The following is a 19,450-nucleotide window of genomic DNA, read 5'->3' as shown; positions in this document are numbered from 1 at the left end:
AATTTTCAGGGCTCTAAAGGGACATCTTCAACTTGAAATCTAGTAAATTTTAACAGTAGGTTTGGGTACTATGCTTGTTTAATTTTATGTTTGCTTTTTTCTAAAAAAAAAAAAAAAAAACCCCAAAAAACAACAAAACTTCTTGCTGTGTGTAAGACAAGCAAAATGGGTCACTGAGAATAGAGAATTGGTACAGGCTATATATGAAGTTTAGTCAGATGAACACGTTTAATAGATGTTCAGAGGTAGAGGATGGAACCACTGGCAGGGCATAATTTACTATGTAGATTTATTTTAAATTGGGGGGAAGAAATTGGCTGTAAACATGCTTATTTGATTCAAGAAGACAAACGCAGAAGGCAGAGAATAAGGCAGTTGAAATTTTGAATAGGATCGTTGTGGGAAAGATTGTTGGATAAGAACTAAGATGCCCACAATATCAGATAGGGTCCCCAAGTAAAATAAGCTCTCTGTTCCTCTCCTCTTGCCCCACTTCTCTATACAGTGCTTACCATAGTTACTCTCCTTCACCCACTCTGTGTTCACTTGCAAAACAGTTGGCAGCTTGATTGAGGTGTTTGATGCTTATTCAGACTTCCTTACAATTGGAGCTGGAAGGTGAGGGAAAGCTGGGGGGTCAGCAGTTGATGCTGAGGATAGAGTAGTTACTAACTCAGCACCGCTTGTGGCCCCTAGTGGAGAGAGGCAGGGGTAAAACAGTAGGTGGCAACAGTCCCAACATCACAAGATGTGGTAAAAGCTCGGGATATCTGGTGCAGGAGTGAACTGGTTGACCAAATATAACACATTTTCATGAGTAAATTACTTAAACATGCATTGGATTAATGAGTTCACAGGCCAGATAAAACCAGTTGTGTGAGAGGTATGGGGGGAGAGAGCGTGTAGATTGCCGTTTAGACCAAACTGTCTTAGATGTTACTTGTAACAGTAGATGATGATCACTCTATTGAAAATCACACTCGTCTACACTGTACTCTTTAATTTCATTTGTCTTTTGGCAGATTGGGACTATCAGTCCAATATTAGGGCTGGGATTGTATTTTACTTTCAGCTACTGCTATAATAATTATCATAGTTGGACTAGTGGCTAAAAAAACTAAAATACAGCCCTAGTTCTAAAACTAAACAATCTACTTCTGTTTTTTCCTCTGTTTTCTGCCCTACATCCTGGGAACTGTTCCGGGAACAGGAAAGGGGCCAGATATGCGGAGTTGTGGTATGGCTCTGTGGCTCCATCTTTTTGGCTTTAGCAGCGTCAGATAGAGGAGGGGTAGAGCCTGCTGAATGGGTATTTCAGCTCTGCCGTTTTTTCATCTATTTTGTCTTCTAAACTAATGGCTGGGACCTGATAGCAGGGAACTGCACTTTTCCAACCTTCATCTGGCTATCTAATTGCCCAGCAAGCTGAACATACTGAGGCCTGCTCAGTTTGACCCAGTCATCCAGTTGAAGGGCAAGACTCTCTCTAGTGGGTAGAAGTAAAATACAGGGCCAGATTTAAGACTGACTTTTTAGGAGTTTGCCCTTCAGTAACAAAATAAGCAATATGACACCCAATACGTCGGAACGAGAAGCTGGATATGAGTCAACAGTGTGCCGTTGTTGCCAAGAAGGCCAATGGCATTTTGGGATGTATAAGTAGGGGCATTGCCAGCAGATCGAGGGACGTGATCATTCCCCTCTATTCAACATTGGTGAGGCCTCATCTGGAGTACTGTGTCCAGTTTTGGGCCGCACACTACAAGAAGGATGTGGAAAAATTGGAGAGAGTCCAGCGGAGGGCAACAAAAATCATTAGGGGGCTGGAACACATGACTTATGAGGAGAGGCTGAGGGAACTGGGATTGTTTAGTCTGCGGAAGAGAAGAATGAGGAGGGGGGATTTGATAGCTGCTTTCAAGTACCTGAAAGGGGGGTTCCAAAGAGGATGGCTCTAGACTGTTCTCAGTGGTAGCAGATGACAGAACAAGGAGTAATGGTCTCAAGTTGCAGAGGGGGAGGTTTAGGTTGGATATTAGGAAAAACTTTTTCACTAGGAGGGTGGTGAAACACTGGAATGCGTTACCTAGGGAGGTGGTGGAATCTCCTTCCTTAGAAGTTTCTAAGGTCAGGCTTGACAAAGCCCTGGCTGGGATGATTTAGTTGAGAATTGGTCCTGCTTTGAGTAGGGGGTTGGACTAGATGACCTCCTGAGGTCCCTTCCAACCCTTATATTCTATGATTCTATGAATCAGGTAATTTTAATTACAATCTTATTTTCACAACACTTACCATCTTCTGGCTGGATTTTCGCAGTAATTTTTACTGAAACGTAGTTAAAGACATAATGACTTATAATCGTGAAAGCTGGGGTTGCCCGCTATTTTCAGATGGAAAAAACGTTGGTTTCTGCTGGTAGCTACAGCACTTCTCAGTATCATGGCTGTTAAAATCAGGTCTGGATTGAAGTGTGAACGGAAGAAAACAATGTTATTGGAATGACCTGACTTAAAGATTTGGGGAGATAAGTCTGTGGGGAGATAAACCAATGCCATGTACCATTGGAAAGCTGAACCTCTTAATTTTTCCTTCGGGGTACAGCATTTGTTTCTAGTCTTATTTGTGAGAGAAAAACTAATTAAACTGTTTAAAAATTATTATTGGTTCCTCAGAATGGCCACATTTATTGTTACTGATGTGGGCTTAAGTAGTAGTAGGTCTTGGACCAGTGGAATTTCCATTCATTGGGATTATTTTTTTGCCTTCAGTCCAAAATTCCAAATACAGGAAGCTATCTTCTGAAGACGTGTCCTTTGGACTTGGATTTCTACTCTCATTTTGCCTTGAATTTCTCAACACCGTACAGCCCTACTGGAGATTGGCATTTTGAGATGTTCTGGGACTGTTGCGTTTGAAGTTGGGCACAGCTGCGTTTGGTTTTCTCAAGTATTGTAGTTTAGTTTTTAAAATTGATCAATGTGTTGGTCATTTTTGTGCAGATTTTAACTGTATCCTTCATGATTTGATTCCAGATCAGGAACAAAGATAAAGTCAGTGGTCTAAACTACTTTACAAATTTAATGTTTTTAAATGCCTGTCAAATTAAAGCTGTCTGGACAAACCTGGATTCTTGGAATACAGAACTCTTGGGAAGATGTTCAGATTTAAAAAAAATAGTATAAAGACCAAGTGTCTGCACCAGTGTACTGTTGGCAACTTGGTCTCTGCCATGTTGAGGTGTCAAGATACGGGTCACAATAGGGATGAGCTAGACTTGCTGTTAGGGTGCTCAGCCCCTGTGAGAGTGCATTGCTTTTGTCAATTCCCAGTGTACACGGTGACTTTGCAAGCTCTGGAAGAAAATATATTAAGGCCTCTGAGGGGTAGAGTGGGAAGAAGGATGTGTTGGTTCCGTCCATACATTGAACTTGGGGCAGTCAATCCCCTCTAGTGTCTTTTGAGTATATGAGCAGTAAAATGGCACACAGTCTTGAATGTAAGCACTTGAATTAATAAAATCAAGGAAAGAATACTACATGTTCACTAGTGATTGCTTATGCAGTCTTCTGATGCTTATTTAAATTTTAAAAATTTTTATAAGTGGTTTTTGTATTGGGCTGATTAGTATTAGGAATTTTGTAGTCCACTATTACATTACTCTAAACTAATGAGAGCACACATATAGGGAGTGTCCCATAATAATGGGAACTTGAGAACTAGGTTGGTTTTCTGCTACAAAATATGGAAAGCTTGCCCAGAAAGATACCTTGGTTTTTTGTGCTTATGGTCCAATAATAGAGAGATAATTGACTTCGTAATGTGAAATGAAATTCTACTTTTGTGTTGAAGGTAGCTTATCTTTCACTGAGTTAGTGTGGACACTTGTTTAATCAGTCTGTTATGAAATATGAGCATTTTTCTCTAGCATCATTTAATAGTGAACATGTTCAGTGACAGTATAACGCATTGGCTCAGAGCAAGGGGCTTAGTTTAGAACTAGCAAAGGCAGGGAACTGTAGAAGCAGCTTATTCCTGGGGTGTGATGAGGGACTCTTCTCCTCCCCTCCCCCCTCCATTTTACAGCTCTTGTGGGTTATGGAATTAGGTTGGCATTAGGGCTGTCTATTTAATTGCGATTAACTCCAATTAATCACAGTTTTAATTGCACTGCTAAACAGAATACTAATAGAAATTTATTAAATATTTTGGATATTTTTCTGTTTTCATATTGTATTCTGTTTTGTAATTTATAATCAGTGTGTATTTTTATTACAAATATTTGAACTGTGAATGATAAACAAAAGAGAGAGTATTTTTCAGTTCACCTCATACAAGCACTGTAGTGCAATCTCTTTGTTGTGAAAGTGCAACTTACAAATGTAGGTTTTGTTTTTGGTTTTGCTACATAACTGCACTCTAAAACAAAACACTACAAAACTTAGGAGCCTATAAGTCCACTCAGTCCGACATCTTGTTCAGCCAATTGCTAAGACAAATAAGTTTGTTTACATTTTCAGGAGCTAATGCTGCCCTCTTCTTACTTACAAGTGTTACCAGAAAGTGAGAACAGGCATTTGCATGGCATTTTTGTAGCCGACATTGCAAAGTATTTATGTGCCAGATATGCTAAACATTCGTATGCCCTTTCATGCTTTGGCCATCATTCCAGAGGACATGCTTCCATGCTGATGACACTTGTTAAAAAAAAAAGGTGTCAATTAAATTTGTGACACAATTGTCCCCCAAGGAGTTTAATGTCCCCTGCTCTGTTTTACCCACATTCTGCCATATATTTCATGTTATAGCTGTCTTGGACGATGACCCAGCACATGTTGTTGTTCATTTTAAGAACACTTTCACTGCAGATTTCACAAAATGCAAAGAAGGTACCAATGTGAGGTTTCTAAAGATAGCTATAGCACTCGACCCAAGCCTTCCAAAATCTGAGAGGGATGAGGTGTGGAGCATGCTTTCAGAAGTTTTAAAAGAGCAACACTCTGATGCAGAAACTACAGAACCCAAAATCAAACTTTTGCTGGTGGCATCTAACTCAGATAATGATCATGCGTCAGTCTGCTTTGGATTGTTATTGAGCAGAACTCATCATCACAATGGATGCATGTCCCCTGGAATGGTGGTTGAAGCACGAAGGGACATATGAATCTTTAGCGCATCTGGCACGTAAATACCTTGTGACACTGGCTGTAACAGTGCTATGAGAACACCTTTTCTCACTTTCAGGTGACACTGTAAACAAGAAGTATTCTCTCCTGCAAATGTAAACAAACTTGCTTGTCTGAGTGATTGGCTGAACAAGAAGTAGGACTGAGTGGACTTGCAGGCTCTAAAATTTTACATTGTTTTATTTTTGAAAGCAGTTTTTTTGTACATAATTCTACGTTTGTAAGCAACTTTCATGATAAAGAGATTGCACTACAGTACTTGTATTAGGTGAATTGAAAAATACTATTTTTTTACAGTGCAAACACTTGTAATCTAAACATAAAGTGAGCACTGTACACTTTGTTCTGTGTTGTAATTGAAATCAATATATTTGAAAATGTAGAAAACATCCAAAAATATTTAAATAAATGGTATTCTATTGTTTAACAGTGCAGTTAATCGCGATCAATTTTTTTAATTGTTTGACAGCCCTAGTTGGCTTACTTCATTGATGAGGAGAGGGCACATACTGATATACTTTAGTTGGGGGAATAAGTGTCTGCATAAGATTTTCAGGGAGAGTACATAGACAGGAAGGGAAAAAAAGATCTGTTTTTTCCCTACTTTTTTATGAGAACAAGAAAATAAGATGTTGTACTAAATGCCACTCTTTTTTATTATTCATAATTTCCAAAGCCAGAAAGATCATTGTAATTATCTAGTCTAGTGGTTTTCAACCTTTTTTCATTTGCAAACCAATCTCAACTCTAAGGTGTTAAAAGTAATTTAAGATAGTGGGGAAAGTATTATAGCTTTCTAAAGAGTACTCTAAAGAGTAAGACGACAGTATTTCAAAACTTGTTCATGTACCTTGACCAATTATCACAAGAGTCATGGATCTCGATCTGTGATCTTGGAGGTATGAGTATGGGATTGGGAGTCCAGAAGTCTTGAATTCTAGTCCTAATTATGATTGGTTTTTTTTGGCCATTTACTTCAGTTTTGCTTTTGTTTCCCTTTCTGTATAAAGTGGGGGTATTTATTTGTCTGTCTCACAGATGGTTAGTTTATTTTTAACAGTACTTTGACTATAAAAATATTAAACTTGCTTTTAGATAGATGGGATTTCACTGCTATATATCTGTTTTAAAATTCAGTATTATGCATAAAGGTTTTACGTTCACATGATAGTTTTGTGACATACTTGTCACTTACGTAGTACCTTCCTCCTATCTGAGGATCTGCATGCACTTGTATAATCCAGTTAAGGGTGCACATTGTCATGTAATAGAGGATAGGAACAGATGTTATAGTTTAGTCAGGACTGAGGCCCTGTTGAACGTGGGTCTGTTCAGATACAGACAAGGGATTACAACCTAAAATGTGTTTGGTTTTTTTTTTAAAAAGCAGCAAACATGCCAAAGTGTGGGAGGCATTTCCCATTTCTCAGTTTAGTTAAGTTTATTACAGTATTTATTAAACTTAGGTATTGTATCTGCCGCTGTTGTCCAGCTGTTCATTCAACCCATTGTTTAGCCAGGGTCTCCCCTGAAACCCTTTCCTTCCAGCATGGCTTCCAACTTCCCAGTACAGACTTGCTCCTCCACAGCGGAGTACCTTCTGAAAGATCTTTAGGATATGTCTACACTGGAATAAAAGACTTGTAGCTGTCCTGCGTCTGCTAACTCTGGCTGCAAGGCTAAAAATTCTGTGTGGGTGTTTGGGCTCAGGCTGGAACTTGGGTTCTGGAATCCTCCCCTCTTGGAGGGTCTCAGATCTTGGGCTCCAGCTCGAGCTTGAATGTCTTGCATAGCAACTTTACAGTCCCCCTGAGCCAGAGTTGACTGACTCAAACACCTGCGGCTGGCCTAATTGCTATGTAGGTGTATCGTTACAGTCAGTCCTGTAATCTTCTAAGATGGCTCTAACTGGTGTCTTGGTTGAGAAAGAGACATTCTGCTCTTGTTCATTTGTGGTTTATGAACACTCCATTCTTTTCTACAATATGGGGGAAGACCGCAAAATAAACTTCTATGAAGCTTTCAGTGTGCTTCCAGAGTGTTAAGAAGCTTTGTTAATAGATATTAAACAGAAGAAGTCATGGAGAATGCAGTTTATGAAACAAGTTATTCATGTGCTTGACTCACTGTTTAAACTTGTTTAAACTTATCCTGTGACAACAGTTCTGTTGAGTTGCTCTCAAAAATGAAACATTATTGTAAACTTTATGAAAGGGTTAAAGTTAAAATATTTTTTACTCCTATGTAGAAATATGATCTTTGACTTGGTCTGTTAAAAGAATGTGGAGTAGTATTGCATAATACTCCCTGTAAGTAATATATAGTTATAGTAGAAATGCATAATCTCAGCCCCAAAAAGCAATGGGAACTAGGTAGTTTAGGCTCCTTAATGGGTTAAGGCAGTGGTGGGGAACCTATGGCCCACGGGCCGAATCTATCCCGTTGGTTAATTTCATTTGCCCCCTGACCCCCCCGGGCTGGATCTGCGAGTGCCAGCTCACCTCGCTGTGGGGAGAAGCCCCAAGCCTCCATGCCCTCCTGAATGGGTGAGTGGGCCTGTGATTTTGTGTGGTTTTTTTTGTTTTGTTTTTTTTTTCCTGTGGGTCAATGGCCTGTGACAGAAAAAAGGTTCCCACCCCTGGGGTAAAGAATATGTCACTTCTCAGTAACTAGGTGAAATCTATAAACAGTCACTTATGTTGGTCATGTGACCATTTATATGCAAAGAACTTTTAGTTCCTAGTCCATTGTTGTCTACAGCAGTGGTTCTCAACCAGGGTGCATGTACTCCTGGGGGTACATCAGCTCATTTAGATATTTGCCTAGTTTTTACAACAGGTTACATGAAAAGCAGTAGCAAAGTCAGGACAAACTAAAGTTTCATTCAGAGAAAATGAGGAAGTAAGCAGTTTTTCAGTAATAGAGTGTGGTGATGCTTTTGTATTTTTATATCTGATTTTGTAAGCAAGTAGTTTTTAAATGAGGTGAAACTTGGGGGTGCACAAGACAAGTCACTCCTGAAAGGGGTATGGTAGTCTGGAAAGGTTGAGAGCCTCTAATCTAGTGGCTCATAAACTTTTTCATGCCATGTCCCCTTTTGGGCTTAGCTCTGTTAACGCGACCCCTGGGCTGGAAGAGGGGGAGTGCTTCCTTGTGTCCTGAGAGGGAGATATTTAGGATGGGGTTGGCTGAAAGAGGAGTTGTGTGTGTCTAGGAGAGCACAGGAAGAGACTTGTTGGGGTGGGAGGAGAGGAGATGGGTATGAAGGGGGCTGACTGGAGGTGGGATGGAAGGAAGGTCTGGTGGAGGTGAGGAGATAGTTGCTTGGATCAGCCAGGTTTGTGGAGAGGCACCAATACCATGTGCAGGGAGCACCGAAGTGGATGGAGGATATTTATTCCTGCTGTGGGCAGCTGCTAAGTTTGTCCCAGCCCTGGATGCACTTGTGCAGCCCCAGGTATCAGTGGCTGCTGGGGTAGAAGGCGCCGAGTGCCCACACATCATCCCCACTACACCACACTGCTGGTGGTCTTTGCCTAGCTTTCCATTCCTAGCAGTGGTCGCGCAGCACCTGTGTGTTCAGGCACTGGACAGACACATTGGCCCTTGCACAGGTTCCCACTGCCAGAGGATCTCACCAATACAACCACAGGGAGTATTTGTGCCTCACCCTGAGCCTGGTTAACAAAGTGGTACACACAGTGCATGACATGTACATGACTTCCAGCGCCACATGGGCCTGCTCAGGTTTGGCCCATCAGCTTTTGCATAGATTTGTCAACTCCTTATGACTCTCAGTTTGGGAACCACTGCTCAGATCACTTCACAGCAGGCAATGGATCCAAATGGTACATGGCGTTAAGTGGCTATAATATCTTGTTTCTGAAAATAGTGTATTTAAACTATTATTCAACAGAAAAAAATATTTCTAGAAAAGTTTCTTTTCAGTTGTCTAGTATGTGACAGATTCTCTAATTGCTGTGTCAAAGTCAAATAGAAGTGGGACTGTTAATGAATAAATATTATATTTGCTTTAAAATCAAAAAAGCAAAGTGAGTTCAATCTGTGGCAACCTTGTAAAACTATTACAAATATATATCAGTCCAGGCCCAATCTGTGGACGTGAACTGATGTGTTAGTGACTCGTGTCATGATGATGATGGAAAAAGTTAATGAGACTGTAGGGAAGCATAATTTTGATAGGCTCACACATGGCATCTGATGTTGTAAAAAATATGACTGAAACTTTTAAAAATGTGTTACATTTTTCCAAATGATTTAAAATGGGTAAGATTAAACAGAATAATATCTCTGTGTCCGTGCCTGTACAGAGGGAAATTTACAAAAACATTCCCACTAGATGAGTTGAAATGATATTAAAAATGGTCAGAAACATAATGTAGAGAAGGCCGGGCGTGTTTTTACCGCCATTTTTGTTAAACCAACTGAAAAATGTTTAAAGTGGTGGTTAAAACAGGTCTGGCTGTAGGAGCCTTGTCTGCATAATATATTTCCCACCATTTTAACACCAATCTAGCTAAACGCATGTGTGTTTTTGTTTTGTTTTTGTTGTTAAGATTTCCAGTGTGTAGACAACCCCTAAAAGTGATAGGGGATGGGAATACACTGTACTCGGTGAACTCTCTTGCAGCATTGCCTTAGCTGCCAATTGCTTAAGTTCACAATATTGTAGCCGTGTTGGTCCGAGAATATTAGATACACAGGGTGGGTGAGGAAATATCCTTTATTGGACCAATTTCTGCTGGTGAAAGAGGCAAGCTTTCGAGCTACACAGAACTTTTCTTCCATTGGCTATATTTGACATTTTTGACTGGTTAGCGTGAGACTCAGTTCCTGGGGAAAAGTAGCCTAATAGGCTTTCCACAGGTGGTACCGGGGGTGTCTTTTCTTTCAGATTTTGCAGCAGCCTCCGTATTTGTGAAGCCCGAGAAACCTGGCAGAACTTCTATGGGCAGTAAAGCACATAGATTCATTTGGATTAGAGCACGCAGTCTATTTAAATTTAAAATATGAAAATTTAACATTTTAATCCTTAGTCATTCTGCAGCTTCCTTTGTTTTAATAGCAAGAATTCCATCTGATGCAGTTCATGCAACTAAAATATGCGTATGATTGGAAGACACTAACTGATATTCTTTGGAGATGTTTTTGGTTCTTTGATATTCTTTGGAGATGTTTTTGGGTTGTATCCTCCAGTTGATGTGCATGTGTAATTAAAACTAGCTTGAGGTTGTACATGTGCACGCTGCTGAGAGACTGTTTAATGCTTCTGGATTCAGGTTTTCCATGTGTAGGTGATTTATCCATAGTAACAGATCAGGTTGAAAATTTAATTTTTAACTCTCTTCGTAGGAATAAAAAAGTATGTTGTCGGCTTAATTATCAAGACCTCATCTGATCCAACATGTGTAGAAGTAAGTGAATTCTCTTTAGGGGAAGTGGAATGGGAGGGAAGCATTACTGATAACTTAACTCTCTTTTTCTCTACTCTAGAAAGAAAAAGTGTATATTGGAAAACTGAATATGATTCTTGTTCAGGTAAACGCTAGCTCCTAGTGCATTTTTAATCTTGCATTAAGAAAATTACACACTTAACAAATCTAACAAGAAGAACTGGTTTTGCATATGGAATGTTTAGAAAGAAAGCTGTACCAACCACATGGATGTTCTATGACTTTCAGATACTGAAACAGGAATGGCCCAAACACTGGCCAACATTCATAAGTGATATCGTAGGGGCAAGCCGGACAAGTGAGAGTCTTTGCCAGAACAATATGGTGATCCTTAAACTGTTAAGTGAAGAAGTTTTTGACTTCTCTAGTGGGCAGATAACTCAAGTGAAAGCCAAGCATTTGAAAGACAGGCAAGTAAAATATTCTGTAATATTTCACATACTCCTAATGTACATCACATTTTCAGTTGCTGCTCGAGAATCGCTCTCATCGAAGGTTTTTGGCTAGCTACCATAGTAGCTTTTTAAATTTGAGATTTGACTATTTTGATGATTCCCTTTTTCTTAGTGACACTGTTAAACCTTACCAGACTCATTTAGCTGCTGTGTACACTTCTGCTTTATCAGCTTCTACATTCATAGGTATTGTAGTTCTGCCCTCTTAATTGTGAGCAGGTATGGTGTTTCGTGTTCTGTGCCTGTGATTGCAAACCAAAATTTGCATGTGGAGAGTTATTTGTATAATTTTCACAGAAACTTTTCTCTCTTACTGCAAAAGCACCATTATTGAAATGTGTAGTGTAGTTCACTAAATGTGGCGATGCTGAATGTTTAACATCTTACTATTTTAATTTTTTTAGTATGTGCAACGAATTCTCTCAGATATTTCAACTGTGTCAGTTTGTGATGGTAAGTTTAATTTCAGTAACTTTTTAAAATAGAGTGGAATTTCGTAGGAAGAGGGTAAACTAGTTTATGTATTGTTCCATTACAGGAAAATTCCCAAAACGCTCCTCTTGTTCATGCAACTTTGGAAACTTTGCTACGATTCCTTAACTGGATTCCACTGGGATACATTTTTGAGACCAAGTTAATCAGCACATTAATATACAAGGTAATCGGGGGTTTGGTTTTTGTTTTCTTTTATTGATGTCTACTAGCAAATAAGATGGAAGCTTTGGTTAGCTGAAATAAAATGCTTAATATGTAATTTGCTTTTTTGTACTATCTATAATCTTCTTTCTGAAATCTTTCTTATAGTTTTTAAATGTTCCCATGTTTCGAAACGTCTCTTTGAAGTGCCTCACAGAGATTGCAGGTGTCAGTGTAAGCCAGTACGAGGAACAGTTTGTAACCCTCTTTACGCTGACCATGATGCAGTTGAAACAGGTAACTTTTTGAACTTAATACAAAATAAACTTTCCTGATTTAAATTTTGACTGCCTTTTATTTAGCAAAATCAATTTAATAGAGGAAGCTTAGCTTATATTTGCCAATACACATTCATTATAGAAAGCTAGCTATCTTTTTGCAGCAGAATGTTATACTGTAAGTTTATTTTTAAAGATGTAACTAACAACTTTTGAATAAATCTTAAAGGTTCACAAGCAAAATAGTTTTTAAACTGAAGTTAAGATTGTAAGTATCTATTGGTTACTTGAAGAGTGTCTTTTCAGGCTACTATTATATTCAAGAGTTGAAGATCAGGTTAAGACAAACAAAACAAAAACATCAGAAAACATGAAAATGCATAGTTGAGATTATCTAAACCGCCATTGTTTTTGTCCTGCCCTCATTGACTTGACCTTGCAAGTTCACCTAGCTTGTGTTCTAAAAAAAAAAAAAAAGTTAATGCGTTTGATGGAAGCGTTCATAAGGACTTCAGAAAACGCTGCAGGCTGTTGTGTAGTAAATTCACTAAATCAGTGCATCTTGAGTGTGTACGTTACATAATATTTTACCTGTCCGTTAAATTTGTAGCCTCAGGTATGGTAGTTACATGTCTAAACTAAGGTTTCAGAGTAGCAGCCATGTTAGTCTGTATCCGCAAAAAGAAAAGGAGGACTTGTGGCACCTTAGAGACTAACAGATTTATTTGAGCGTAAGCTTACGTGAGCTACAGCTCACTTCATTCACTAAGTCATTCAGAAGGATGCATTTCGTCAGCTGAAACCAGGAATCGCCCTGGAGATTATCCTGTATGATACTCTTGGAAGTGTTTGTGTTTATTTAAATTATATGAAAGCAGTGTGACTTTTTTTTCCAGCTGATTGACCTTAAAGGATGGCCTCTCTGTAAGAACATGCTGCACCCTGGTTCAGTCAGTCTATCAATAAGTGAATTTAGATTACTTTTAAGTTTTCAGTTACTGGTATATTGATGTGCATTGTTTCAGTACAGAATTGTCTTCTGGGTTTTAGTTTTGTGGTTGGTCTTTATATTAGAAAAAAAAGATTTGGTGTTTGATGATGATAGTATAGCAGTAGGAATATACTACCGACCACCTGCCAGGATGATGATGGTAATAGTGAGATGCTCGGGGAGATTAGAGGCTATAAAAACAAAAGCCAATAATAGTGGGGGATTTCAACTATACCCATATTGACTGACTGGGTGTATGTCACTCCAGGATGGGATGCAGAGGTAAAATTTCTAGACATGGTTAATGATTGCTTCTTGGAGCAGCTTGTCCTGGAACCTACAAGAGGAGAGACTCTTCTTGATTTAGTCCTAAGTGGAGCATAGGTTCTTGTTCAAGTGTTTGCTCATGTCCATTCCATATGGAGGGTGGGGAGGGTGCACACTGTGTGCCTTATTGCTGGAGATTTTTCCCTCAGTGGTATCTGTTGGGCTGGCTCTAGTACCCTATGGAGCCGCGTATGCTCATGTACCAGTGTAAGGGGTGCTGCCAGCCACACATTCACTCAGTTCCTTCTTACTGTTGCTGGAACGACCCTGCTTACTTTGGCAAGGCTTCTTCCCAATGGCTTCTGGATTCTAATTTTTAGTTTGTTGTTTAAACATAGCTTTTTGTGTACACAGATTTTGTAGTTAGTGTTAGTGCTTATCGTCGAGGGACTCCCTTCGTCTCAGAGGCTGGGTATGCCCCAATCCCCGAGCTTCAAACCTTGTGCCTCCTTTAGCAAATGTATGCCTGTAAGCGACCCGTACTGCATCTGCTTGAAGTGCTTAGGAGAACTCATGTAAGGGACAAGTGCCAGATTTGTCAGGACTTTAGACCCTGCACCAAAAATGACAGAGAAAAAAGACTGAAGGCTATCCTAATGGAAGCCACTCAGACCAGCCTCAGAGCCAAGTTGCTACCATTCTGCAGTGAGCATTTTGGCTTTGGTACAGTGCCAGAGGAGTGCTTTGTTCATCATCTCTGGTGACAAGGAAGAAGGACAAAAAACAGTGCACCGACAGAGGGGCACTCACCGGTGCAGAAAAAGGACAAGAATGGGGAAGACTGCGCAGTGCAACTCGTGCTGGACTGCCACTCCACCCTCAGTCCCTTGGTGGCACCATCAACTCCGCCCAGAGCACTGAGTCTGGTGCGGGACCCTCCGCTGAGACCCAGAAACCACCGCAGCGCCAGAAGCCTTTGCAGCAGTCGGATTTACTATCACTCCCGGTCCCCTGTCGTGTCCGTCGTCTTCTCCCTCCTCCCCCCACCCCCCCCCGACTCCGATGGGACAGTTGCTGGCTTTGATGACTGGGAGCAGGGAGCGTTGAGCTCCTTCTGGGCACCAGGACCCCGGCACCCTCTAAGGGAAAATCAACCCTGATCCTGTCGTCACAACTTACGGTCTGCCACCGGTCCCGGGACTCTCTGCACTGTATGGAGGCAGAGAGGTATACCACTCCACTGTAGTCACCAAGGGAGGACCCTTCATCAAAGTCCAAAGGGGAAACCTAAGAACCACCACTGGTACCCAGCAGATTCCCCCCACCAGCACCTGGCCAACGGGTCAGTGGCCAAACTGGAACCCTTGGGGTTTTCCCCCAGTACTGGATTCTCCCTCCCGTCGATGGCACTCTGTGGTCTTGAAGAGGTGGGCTACCACCCCTTCTCACTTATCGCAACCCCGATACTAACAGGATGTGGCTCCCATAGATGTTATTGAGGAAGCCGCCGCTGCCGCCTTCTCCCCCCTCAAACAAGGTCATCTCAGGGCCCAGTAGCTTGCTCCTGCAGGATGACTTCAAGGTCCATCAAGACCTTTTGAAGTGGATAGCAGCTAACATGGGGATGGAAATTGAGAAGCTTAAGGAAACATCCCACAGCCTTATTGACATTCTGGCTGTGGCAGCTCCCTCCAAAGTGGTCTTACTCATTAACGAGGCTTTACTGGGTCCAGTCAAGGCTCTCTGGCAAATTCCTTCTCTGCGCCCCCTCCGCCCCCCTCCCACCTCAGAGGTCAGAGAAGAAATATGTGCCAGCATGTGGGTTCAAGTACCTATCCTTGCTCACACACCCCACTGTGGGGATCTGGTTGTGTCGGCAGCCAACAAGAGGGGATAGGTCCAGGTTTTTTGCGCCCTGCCTGTTTTGGGGGAGAGATTTATTCAACAGGTAGCCTTCAACTGTGTATCTCTAACCAGCAAGGTGCCAAGGAAGAAGGACAAAAATCCGTAGGACTCCCTGGCCAAATTTTAAAACTCTCTCTGCCTCTAGATTCAAGGCAGGAATTCAGTGACCTCTTGGAAGAGGGTAAGAATGTGACGTGACCTCTCTCCAGGTGGCTCTGGACACAGCCAACACAGCAGCCAGGACAATGACCTCAGCTGTCGCCATGAAGCGTTGCACGTGACTCCAGTACTCAGGACTTCCTTATGAGGTCCAGCAGTCTATCCAGGACCTCCCTTTTGAAAGCTCCTTACTGTTCTTGGCACGTCGGACATGAGGCTTCATGGCCCGAAGGACTCAAGGGCCACCCTCCTGTCCTTGGGCCTCTACGCGCCATCAGTTTCAGGAAGCTCTTCAGGCCCCAACAGCCACCTCATTTCTCGGCACCACCTCTGAGACAGGAACCCTGTAAAAAGAAAGGGAGCGGTTACAAGCAGCGTCAGCCTCTCCTGTCCACTTCAACTTCCCAGGTGGGGTCTCATAGATGCTCCGGTGGGCCTAAGTAGGCCTTTTGAGGGTGTGTCCGAGGGCACTATACCAGTTCCTGCTTCAGATCCTGCCTCCCCATTATTTTTGGACCATCTGTCCCACTTCGCTCCAGCATAGTCCTGCATAACATTGGACCACTGGGTGCTGAACACAGTGACAATTGGCTATACCCTCAGTTTTCATCCACCCCCATCCCTCTTCAGAGACCCTTCTCTCGAGCAACTCCTTGCCCGTGAGATGTAGTCTGTTCTGGAACTGGGGGCTGTGGAGGAAATAGCTGAAGACTTGAAAGGGAAGAGGTTTTACTCCTGATATTTCCTAATCCCAAGGGGGCCTCCAGTCTGTTTTCGACCTACATCACCAACAGTCATCTCAAGAAATTGAGGTTCTGCATGGTTTCCTCTCCTTCATTATACCCTCCCTAGATCCAAGGGGCTGGTACACTATCCTCAACTTAAAGGACACATACTTTCTCATTTCTATTTTCTGTGGCCACAGAAGATTTCTTTGATTTCTTGTGAACCAATGCCAGTACCACTTCATCGTTCTCCCCTTTGGCCTGTCTACAGCCCCACGGGATTTCACAAAGTATATGACACTAGTAGTGGCCTTCCTCAGGTGGTGAGGCATCCAGGTCTACCCATACATTGTTGACTGGCTTATCAAGGGTCGGTCAGTGGCTCATATATGGAACAGCATCAGCATAGCCCAAGCCACCTTCCGAACACTGGACCTGTTTTTAAATGAATAAAAGTCAACTTTTATTCCAGTTCAGAGAATAGAGGTTATTAGGGCAGTGCTTCACTGAACCCAGACCAGAGCCTTTCTTCCAGAGGCCTGATTCCACACAGTTGGATCTGATATCCAAAGTCATAGTCCACCCAATTACGACAGCCTGAGTTTGCCTCAAGCTGCTGGGGCACATGGCATTCCATGCACTTACATGGTTCAGCATGGAAGGCTGCTTCTCAAGTCTCTACAGATGTGGCTGGTATCAGTTTACTCCCTGAACAGACACTACCTGGACTTTGTGGTCACTGTTCCACCCCTGGTCCTCACCTCTCTGGTCAGATGGAAAGATCCAAGATTAGTGTTGATGGGGGGTACTCTCTCGAGCCCCATAGCCATTGGTTCCCTAGTTTTGGACATGTCAGACCGAGGTTGTGGAAGTAAGGCTTCCCAACCTAAGGACTCAGGGCCTGTGGTCCCAGGAAGAACTCGCCCTGCACATAAGCAGCAGGGAACTCAGGGCTGTACGTTTAGCCTGTCAGGTATTCCTCCCCCAGATCTTAGGCAAGGTGGTGCAAGTTCTGACAGACCATGGCCATGTTCTATATCAACAAACAGGGAGGAGTTTGATCCTCTGCCCTGTGTCAGGAGGCCATCCGCTTATGGGACTTCTGTGTGAAGCATTCCATCCGCCTAGAGGCATCAGACCTTTCGGGAGCCTGGAATGCACTGGCAGATCGCCTCGGCAGATCCTTCTCTTTTCACCGCAAATAGTCTCTTCACCCAGAGATCGCCAGGCTCATCTTCCAGAGGCGGGAGTCTCCCCAGGGGACCAAGCAGAACAGGAAGTACCATCAGTTTTGCTTGCTGCCTGGGCGCAGTCTAGGCCCCCTCTCTGATGCGTTTCTGCTCCATGCTTTTCCCCTGTTCCCTCTGATTCACAAAGTCCTCCTGAGAATCAAGAGTAACAAGGCAAGAGTTATTCTCATAGCTCCAGCGTGGCCATGTCAACACTGGTTCGGCATGCTGCTGGACCTATCAGTAGCATCTCCTCTTTTGCATCCACTCCACCCAGACCTGATCTCACAAGACCATGGCTGGTTGCTCCACCCGAACCTTGCATTCCTTAACCTAACTGCATGGATGTTACATGGCTGAACCCAGAGGAGCAGGCCTGTTCAGAGCAAGTTCAACAGGTCTTGCTAGGTAGTAGGAAGCTTTGCACTGGGGCTACCTGCCTGGACACTGTAACGATGCTGCCTTTGGTAGGACACAACTGGGAGTATCAATTCAGGACAAATTGCTTAGAGCAGGGCAGTTACAGCTCAAAACTGGGTGTTCTTTTATTATTAAGGCATGCCAAACCAGCCAGCCAGAGAGTACTTTGGTTTTACCCCATTGGCTAACCATAAGTCACACAAGAAATTCCTTTAGGTGCTCCAGTTTCCCAGTATTGCCACCAGCACCGCTCTCCTTATGGGGATGACCAGTTATGAAAACCAATACCCCAGTAAAAGAAAAAAGGTTCTGATATCAAAGGACCAAGCCCCAGACCCAGGTCAAATGATAACTTAGATCTTACCCCAAATACACGCTTATAGCCAATTCTTATTAACTAAACTAAAATTTATTAAAAAAGAAGAAAGAGAGTTGGTTGAAAGATTGATATACATACAGACTTGAGTTCAATTTCTTGAGGTCCAGATACATAGCAGAGATGGTGAGTGTAGTTGCCAAAAATTCTTTTAGAAATAGTCCATAGGTTATAGTTCAATGTCTCTATTCAGGGTGACTCTAGTCAGTGACTGGGGATCTCAATTCTTATGGCTTAAGGTTTCCCCTTCTTGAAACCCAAAGCAGATCTGAGATGAAGAAGGGTCGTGTCCCAGGATTTTTATATATTTCCAGCAGCCTCTTGGCCTGAGAAAACAATAGGCTTAACTTTCCGTCTCTCAGACATCATGGCAATTAGCATAGGGGGTAATTTATCCATTATACAGTTCAGATACAGGTTACCACAACCTTCAAAGAGACCTATAGACAATAATACTGTTTCACTCAAGTGTCTTCCTAAATGTTAATACTCCTTTTTTGATCTTTGAATCAAAGCCATAGTAATAGACACGACTTCTTTGCTTACAACACAAGACCTGAGCAAACAGCTACTCTTCTATCCCTAACAATGCAGGCTTGCATTCAAAGCTCTATTATTTACATATCTTCCTAACAAGTCTTTAAAGTTCAGCCATGGGTCATGTCAGTCTGTGAGTTAATTAACTCTTTCTGGCCCAGTGCCACCTTTCAGTAAGAAAGTATTACACTTAACGTCACAGACACATGGAAGCGCTTCTCATTGTGGGCATCTCAACGAGGTCTCTCTGGTTTATTCTTCCCTTCGTCTATCTTGGACTACGTAATCCATTTGAAGCAGCAAAGTCTGGCCCTGGCATCTATCAAGGTGCACTTAGCAGCAATCTCAGCCTTCTGCCTGCCAATGAACGGCAGGTCAGTGTTCTCCAGTGAGATGACTGTCCGGTTTCTCAAGGGACTGGAGAGACTTTACCCTCACGTCTGCAAATTGATCCCTCCTTGGGACTTAAACCTGATTCTGTCAAGGCTCATGGGCCCTCCTTTTGAGCCACTAGTTTTGTGCCCTCTACTACTTCTCTCTTGGAAGGTGACCTCAGCCAGAAGGGTCTCTGAAATCAGGGTCCTTACATCAGACCCACCATACAGAGTGTTCTTCGGGGACAAGGTCCAACTGTGCCCCCACCTGGCTTTCCTACCAAAGGTGGTTTCACAATTCCATACTATCCAGGCTATTTTTCCTGCCAGTCTTCTTCCCGAAGCCTCACAAGAAGTCTGAGGATCAGCGGATTCACTCATTGGATATTAGACATGCCCTTGTCCTCTATATTGAGAGAACTACATCCTTTTGAAGATTCA

The 19,450-nt window shown here is 42.3% G+C and overlaps 1 protein-coding gene across 2 annotated transcripts in view; it reads left to right on the top strand.

The window, feature by feature from the left end:
- The window catches only part of XPO1 (exportin 1), a 79,271-nt gene that overhangs the window by 17,862 nt on the left and 41,959 nt on the right, over positions 1 to 19,450 (top strand). For both annotated transcript variants that reach the window (XM_077813989.1, XM_077813990.1), the window contains 6 exons: positions 10,557 to 10,618; positions 10,698 to 10,742; positions 10,886 to 11,067; positions 11,517 to 11,565; positions 11,651 to 11,770; positions 11,917 to 12,045. In XM_077813989.1, the coding sequence (XP_077670115.1) occupies positions 10,557 to 10,618; positions 10,698 to 10,742; positions 10,886 to 11,067; positions 11,517 to 11,565; positions 11,651 to 11,770; positions 11,917 to 12,045 (587 nt within the window). The remainder of the gene's footprint in view (positions 1 to 10,556; positions 10,619 to 10,697; positions 10,743 to 10,885; positions 11,068 to 11,516; positions 11,566 to 11,650; positions 11,771 to 11,916; positions 12,046 to 19,450) is intronic.

Source organism: Eretmochelys imbricata, chromosome 3, assembly GCF_965152235.1.
Source record: "Eretmochelys imbricata isolate rEreImb1 chromosome 3, rEreImb1.hap1, whole genome shotgun sequence".
In the NCBI taxonomy this organism is placed as follows: domain Eukaryota; kingdom Metazoa; phylum Chordata; order Testudines; family Cheloniidae; genus Eretmochelys; species Eretmochelys imbricata.
This window is presented reverse-complemented; position numbering and strand designations above follow the sequence as displayed.